Source organism: Myotis davidii, unplaced genomic scaffold (assembly GCF_000327345.1).
Source record: "Myotis davidii unplaced genomic scaffold, ASM32734v1 scaffold129, whole genome shotgun sequence".
Taxonomy (NCBI): domain Eukaryota; kingdom Metazoa; phylum Chordata; class Mammalia; order Chiroptera; family Vespertilionidae; genus Myotis; species Myotis davidii.
The window spans coordinates 1,403,791-1,411,411 of NW_006383019.1; the positions used below are offsets into that span (position 1 = coordinate 1,403,791).

The following is a 7,621-nucleotide window of genomic DNA, read 5'->3' on the forward strand; positions in this document are numbered from 1 at the left end:
CGGCCTTGCCGTCCCGCACCGTTTCCTTCCAGCTCCTCTGTGCCCACCCCGTGTCGGCGCTGGGGCCGCAGAAAGCCATCAGCCTGTTCCTTGCTCACAGCCCCATGGCGTCCACAGGAATGAACAGGCAGGCGCTTTGGTGGAGGGAAGACCAGGGGCCACAGGAGCCCGAGGTGGCCCTCACGCTGGCCGGGAAGTTAGGGTCGCCTCCCTGAAGGCTGCGGGAGGATGAGCAGGAGTTGCCGGGAGTGGGCTGGGGAAGGCCTGTCCGCAGGAGAGCCAGCCAAGGCCCAGGGAGTCGCAGTGGGACTGTCCCTCGGACTCCACCCCAGCCGGCGCTGAGCCCCAGGTCCACACCCGTGGCTGGTCCCACCCAGTGTCTCAAGCTCAGAATTGCCCTTGGCTGTCCCTGCGTAGCCTACACATTGTCCCTATACACCCTGCGTGTGTTTCCGCAGTTTCCCGAGTACGATGATCTCTACTGCAAGTACTGCTTCGTGTACGGCCACGACTGGGCCCCCACCGCGGTAAGTGGCCCCGGCCCACCTCACGCCTTGGGACCTGGAGGTTCTGAAGGCCGGACGCACCCCTTCCCTCCCAGTTCAGAACCATTGGAAAGACAGACATCGTTCAGAGGGGGTCCCACAGGGGCTTGTTCCTGGTGAAGCTGGAGTGGGGAACGCAGACACCACTGTTCCCGCTCCGCCCTCCTCCATGGCCGTGCCTGCTCATGCCCCGATCCGGGAGCTGGCACGTGGCAGCAAGCGTCGGCCAGAATGCCGGCCGGAGCTGTGGACATCCTGGGCCGGGCCTTCATGGTCTGGCCTCCTCAGCCTGTGCTGACTCTGGAGCCCTCCCGTCACGACTTCCCAGGGACCAGCCCGTCTCCCCCAGGCCAGGCCCCCGGCCGCTCCACGCTTGCTGTTGGCAGCCCTCCTGTGACCCTCACTGGCGGGCGCAGGGCCAGCGGGTGCTGAGGAGAGGACGCCGCTGGAGGGAGGGCAGAGGCGGCTCCTGAAGGTGCCAGTCCAGGGAGGTGCAGGCCCAGCAGCTCTGAGTTCCCCTGGTTTGGAAGTTGGTGCTTTGGCAGAAGACAGTGAGAAAACAGCCCTCCCAGCTGCCTGCCCGGGGAGGGGGGGCATGGATGCTGGCGCTGGACACAGGGTCGGTGTCTCCTCAGGGGCTGGAGGAGGGGATCTCCCAGATCACATCGAAGAGCCGAGACGTGCGGCAAGCGCTGGTGTGGAACTTCCCCATCGACGTCACCTTCAAAAGCACCAACCCCTTCGGCTGTGAGTCTGCAGGAGCCCTGCTGGGGGGGGGGGGGGCACCCCAGGGCAGTCTCAGCCTCAGCCTCCTGCCCACCACGTCCATCCGCTGGGCCCTAGCACCAGCCTGATACCGTGCCATCTGGCCGCTTCCCTCCATTCTTCCCCCTCCCACCCAGTTCATCTCCACGAGGTTCAGAGTGAGTCAGGGGGGGCCCCAGCCTGAAGCCCGGGCCACTTGGAGCGCTGAAGGGCAGAGCGGCGCCCAGGCTGGGGGTCTGCAGTGCTGGTGGGCTCCCGCAATCTCCGCACAGGCTGCGCCCCAGCAAACCCGCACCCTGCTCCTCCGCGCAGCCCCTGCGTGGCCTCTCCCCGCCCGGGACCTTCCCCACCCCACATCGGACCCCTCCAGAGGCTCCCTGGCCTCCAGGACTCCCTCCCGCCTGCTGTGTGCGAGGCCCTGTGTGGGCCCGTCCTGTCATGGGCACATCACTCTCCGTGCTTTCCCCACGTTGGGAAACTGACGGCTTCCGGCCATCCCGGCAGCTGAGCATGATTTACCTTCAGGGCCACTGGACATCACAGTCCCAGCCTTCCTGCTGCATGGGCCGGGCCGGGCCGGGCTCCCCGGGGCAGGGGGTCTGGAGCAGGGCTGCCTGGCGGCCCGTCTAGACAGGGACCGCCCTCCTGCTGTCATCCTCACGAGCAAGAAGCTTCCATGGCTTCCTCGAGCGGGGCCCAGAGGGTGACCATGTCCTCTGGCTGAGGACAGCTCAGAGCGGCAAATCAAATACTAAAAGGCAGAAAGACGACACAGCCCCTTGAAGGCATCAGGGGGCAAGCAGAGTAGTGTGTTACCAGGCCAGGATCTAGGAGAAAACCAATCCAACAAGGTGACTGAAAGGTGCGGGGTCGGGGGAGTGAAACAACTATGTGAGAGTCACATCGATTGGTGAACCTGCAACCCAGGTACATGCCCTTGACCGGGAATCAAACCCAACACACTTTGGTGTGTAGGCTGACACTAACCACTGAACAAGATGGCCAGGGTGAGTATCAAGACATGACAGCCTCCCTGGTTCAGGGCCCAAGAATCGCTATGCAGAACTCTAGAAGGGGTGGGGTGCAGGGCCTCAGGTAAGTCCTCCCAGCTTGGCCAAGACCTCAAAGAGCTGTGCCCTGGAATGAGGAGGGAGTGAAGGTGGGCCAGCCCCACAGATTGCAGCCCAGCCCCTGTCCATTCCAGACTTGACCAAACAAAATATTTACAAACGGAATCTAGCAGAATACAGAAGATGATAATACATGAGCAAGTAGTGTTTATTTTAGAAATACAAAGCTCACCTAGCATCTAAAATAAACCAGTGTGATCTACCACATTGGAAAGTCATGATCACCCCCATAAATGAAGAAAGCGTAATGAATTTCAACATCCATTCTTTTTATTGATTACAGAGAGGAAGGGAGAGGGAGAGAGATGGAAACATTAATGATGAGAGAGAATCATTGATCAGCTGCCCCCTGCACGGCCCCCACTGGAGATCAAGCGATGACGAGATGCCTGGGTATGTGCCCTGACAGGTGCAAGCAATGATCTCCTCGTTCATGAGTTGACGCTCAACCACTGAGTCTCACTGGCTGGGCTCAACATCCACTCTTTTTTTTTTTTTTTTAACATCCATTCTTGATAAATATTTAGCAAAGTAGGAATAGAGCGAAGCTTCCTTACTCCCATAAAGGCTATCTACGAAAACTTAGAGGAACATCACTGCTCGTGAACTGTCGAAGGATCGCCCTCCGAGGTCAGGTGCTTGTTATCACCAACACTGCGCACATAAAGGGCATAAGAATCGGGAAGGAAGCACAAAATTATCTACGGGTGACGTGATTATGTAGAATGCCCAAAGTAACCTACAAATAAATTATCAGGCGATACACTGGCATGCATGCTGTTGATAGGATTAATAAAGAATCAGTTGCTTTTTGTGTAAGAATAAATAGAATACATAAATATTCTATTCTGTATAAGAAGTAAATAGAAAATGATACTTTAAAAGTGAGACACATAAAATATCAAGATACAACTTGTGCTCCCAGATGTGAAGCTTTGCAAAGTGCAGTGACTGAGGCAGCAGCGTTGCCACAGGACAGACAGACAAGCACAGAGCCGGCCCGCACCAGCGCCTGCAGGCAGCTGACTGACAGGCGCTGCCCAGATGCAGGGAGAGTCTTTTGTGTGTGTGTGTATGTATGTGTGTGTGAGTGTGTGTGTGTGTGGAGTGTGAGTGAGTGTGTGTGTGTGAGAGTGTGTGTGAGTGTTGAATGTGTGAGTGAGTGTGAGTGAGAGTCTTTGGTAAGCGGTGCTGGGACGAGCGGATGTGCACCGGGTGGAAGAGGAAGCAGACCCCTACTTGTGTTACACACACAGACGGATGCCCGTGGGTCTGCAGATGCCGATGGGAAGAGCCAGCTTCCTTCAGGAGGACAGCACGGCGCTGGTGCCAGGCCGCGGGACGGGGGCCTCAGGAAGGGCGTCCGCAGCTTCTGGTCAGAAGAGAGTGAGGAGAGCGCAGAATTCACACCCGTTCCAAGCCCGCGAGAAAGCCCGTCCTGTAGGAAAGGGGCAGGAGACACAGGCTCGCGTGGCCAAGACCCAGGACAAGTGCCAGCTCCTCCAATGAGAACGCGTCCCCCCAACATGCTGGGTTAGCGAAGCGGGTACATGGCGAGAAGGTTCACTTACAGGAAGTTCAGAAAAGGGGACGACCAAAGTGCCCGCCTGCGGGGATGCATCTTTGGCAAAGGAGTGGCTTCATGAAGTGCTGGGCGGTGGCGGCCTTTGGAGCTAGTGACGGGCAGGCACAGCGCACCCCCCCCCCCCACTACACGGCCTCAGGCCCCGTCCAGGCCTCGAGGAGGCGGAGCACTGCAGGCAACTAGGGCTAGCGGCCGCCAGGTCAGCCCCCACTGCGTCCGCCCCGCTACCATCATCGGGGCATGGCGAGATGCCTTGATGTAAACAGAACAGGTGTAATTGCTAATATTTTGTATTGATTTTTAGAAAGAGGAAGAGAAACATTGATGTGAGAGTGAACATCCATCAGCTGCATATTGCATGCCCCTACCAGGGTTCAAGCCTGCCACCCGGGCATCGAACCAGCAGCCTTTTGGTAGTGAGCCCCACCAGCCTGGTGTAGTTCCTCGTGTGTATAGGAGGTGCAGGAAGGCCTTTGCTTTCTCTCTGACGTCTCCCCCTGACAAACCAGCCGCCTGGCCCTCCCTAAAGGGCTCCAGAGCCACTTCTATGTGTCTGATGACAGGCGGAGGGCAGCACCCGGGCTCTGACTCTGGCATTGGCCAAGCCAGGGGCCTGCCCTGCAGGTTCTGGTTCCCCTCACCTGGACCTGGACCTGGGCTGCAGGAGCTGTTGGTGCTGCAGGGGTGCCAGGTCTGCACCTGGGCTTGAGCACCCTCCTCCCCTCTGCCTGCACCCTGCCCCCCCCATGGCCCACATGCGGACCTGCCTTGTCCTCCCAGGGCCACAGATTGTGCTCAGCGTGTACGGACCAGACGTGTTCGGGAACGACGTGGTCCGCGGCTACGGGGCAGTGCACGTGCCTTTCTCGCCTGGCAGGTAGGCCCTCACTCCTGCCCTCCGGCACAGCCCGTCCCTCACTGGGCCGTTCTGGCTTAGGAACTGGCATCACCCGCAGGGCTCTTCCTGGGACAGACTTCACCTCTCGGCCAGGAATGTGCTGTTGCCCAGGGTTCTGGGCAGCTCAGCTTGGGTGGTGGGGGCAGAGCCCATATCTGGAAGGGACCTAAGTGGGCGAGGTTCATGCTGCTGCCCGAACACCACGGGATGGAGGGAGTGCTGGGCATCCTGAGGGCTGCGCCCACTCCGAGGGGCCTGGGCAGGTAGGGTCTGGAGTGCACGCAGCCCTTCATCTCTCCCACCCAGTGCTCTGCAGCAGAGGATACGGAAGTGTCAGACACGTGTGGCCGTGGGCTCTGCCCTCAGGAGCCCCTAGAGCCGTGGCCATGGAGAGGCGCCGCCCTGCCAGGCACTGCTGGGAGGGTGTGGACTGGGCTGGCGCACACAGCAGGCCGAGGTCAGCTGCCTGGAGCCGGCCGAGAGGAGGCGCCGGGTGCGCTGCTCTGAGTTCTGTTAAAACAAGGGCCAGACTTGGAGGCCGGGGGAGAGGAGGGGGGACAGGCCCCGGGCTCTGAGGGTGAGACGGGCCTGGGGCAGGGCACCAGGGCGGGGCCGGAGTCCAGGGTTGGTCAGGGCTTCCTGGGGGAAGGGCACCGCGCTGGGCCCTGAAGATGGCAGAGCATGTGGACATTTGGAGGATGGCTCTAAGGGGCACGTGGGCACCGGTTTGAGGTTTGTCGCCTCAGCATCCTTCTGGCCCCTTAAAAGAGCAAAAGGCTCACGAGGTGCAGCTCTGCGAGGCTGGCTTCGTGCCACACCAGGCACACGCCACGCCCGTGTGCTGCCCGCTGCTGGCCGCTGGCCGCTCGCTGGAGGCTCTGGCATCGGCGTTGCTGCTCTGTCCCTCAGCACATGTGTCAAAACTTCTGTTTCAGGCACAAAAGGACCATCCCCATGTTTGTCCCAGAATCTACATCTAAGCTGCAAAAGTTCACAAGGTGAGTGCCTGCAGGGAGCGCTGGTGGGGCTGTCAGGGGAGGCTGAGCCTCGGGCCTTGGCCCTCACCACCTCCAAGTGGGAGTGGGGGACCAGCTAGGCCCTGGCTGACTGGCCAGTGGGTGGGGACAGCAGCCTCCATCAGCTCAGCCATAAGCCACCGCTGCTCCCCAGCAGGTCAGCAGGCCCGACCCTCTGTTCACCAGCAGGACAAGGGGAAGTGCAGGACCAGCTGGGCTCCGGGGTGGCAGCTGGCACACTGCCCCTGTGGGCTGGGCCGGGAGACCGGGGCGGAGGGGCAGCATTGGGCCAGGACTGAGACGGCCTCACTGAGTTCTGAGGCCTGAGGAAGGGAGTGGGTGCCTCAGGCCCCTAGAGGCCCCTCAGGGAGGCCGCCATGATGGGTGGAGGCGCGACAGCACCGTCCCCTGGGCTGTTGGGGAAGCGGGGCAGTGCCTGTCAGCGGGCGCAGGAAGGTCAAGGGCTGTGAGAGCCACAGCCGTCCTGCCCGGGGGTGCACTGCTGCACCCCAGCTCCCAGCTCCGAGGGGACCGGCTTCCTCGTGAGGCTCCCTGGGAAGGCCAGGCCTTGGCTCGCAGAACAGTCGAGGCTCTTGCCTCCTGATGCCTCGGTGCAGGAGCTCGGGCCTGGGCGAGGCTGCGGGGGAGGGGGCTAAGGGGTGAAGGCAGACAAGGGGTCCAGGGAGCCACCAAGGGCCCAGCTCCAGCAGCCCCCTTTGCTCAGGCCCGAGACCCGGGGTGGCCAGTCCCCTCTCCGCCTGCCCCAGTTTCTCCAGCGCCTGGCTCTCCCGCGGCCTCCGCTGTCCCTCCGCAGCTTCGCTGGCCTGCTGTTTGCATTCTCTTCTGGCCAGTGTTACTCTCCCGTGGCCGTGGCTGTGGCCGTGGCCGTGGCCGCCGCGGACAAACTACCGCGACCTTGCTGGCTTAACACCGCAGGTTTGCTTCCTCCAGTTCTGAACTCGAAATGCAGGCATCCCTGCTGGGCTGTGAGGTGTCGGCGGGCTGCGCACCGTCCAGGCTCGGGGGACCCCCCCACCCCCTCCAGCTGCTGGGCTGTGGCCTGCCCTGGCTCGTGGCCACGCCACTCCAGTCTCTGCCTCTCACGAGGACATTTCTGTGGCATCGAAGGCCACAGGGAGGCCAAAGTGTGCCCGTGCTCAGCTGCCCCAGTCACCTGCGCAAGGGTCCTTCCAGACGAGGCCGCATTCCCAGGGACCAGGGACCAGGACCTGTGTCTTGGGCCATGATTCAGCCTGCGACTACCTCCGACCTGGGCTTCACGCAGCACCAAGGAAGGGTTTCCTGAAGCTTTAGAGCCTGCGGAGGCACGCCTGCGGTCAGCGCTCACTTCACCTGGCCCCTGCGTGGCCCTCCAGCCAGCTCGGCCCTTCCCGGCTTTGCGCCCGGCCCACAGCGCCCTCTCCGCCCTCAGAGAAGCTATGGCGCTCGCTCTGCGTTCCCACGTGGGTCGTGCCAGGCTCGTGGGGCTGCTTCCCTGCCTCTGAGGTGGGTGCTGTTAGAGCCCCACTCCTCAGATGGAGAAACCGAGGCACAGAGCAGTGACTCACCCGTCAGCCCCAGCTGGAGCCTGGGCTCCGCCTCCCCCGTCCCCTTCCTTGGGGCCGGGAGCCCCTGCGCCCCTCACTGGGCTTCCACGCAGCCTGTGGGCAGACCACTTCGCC

General features: G+C 61.7%; 1 protein-coding gene across 1 annotated transcript in view; it reads left to right on the forward strand.

Annotated features, from left to right (window-relative positions):
* B9D1 (B9 protein domain 1) overlaps window positions 1-7,621 on the forward strand; it is a 9,289-nt gene that overhangs the window by 653 nt on the left and 1,015 nt on the right. The window contains exons 2-5 of the mRNA XM_015558353.1: window positions 418-527; window positions 1,181-1,292; window positions 4,806-4,902; window positions 5,859-5,921. Of these exons, the coding sequence (XP_015413839.1) occupies window positions 418-527; window positions 1,181-1,292; window positions 4,806-4,902; window positions 5,859-5,921 (382 nt within the window). The remainder of the gene's footprint in view (window positions 1-417; window positions 528-1,180; window positions 1,293-4,805; window positions 4,903-5,858; window positions 5,922-7,621) is intronic.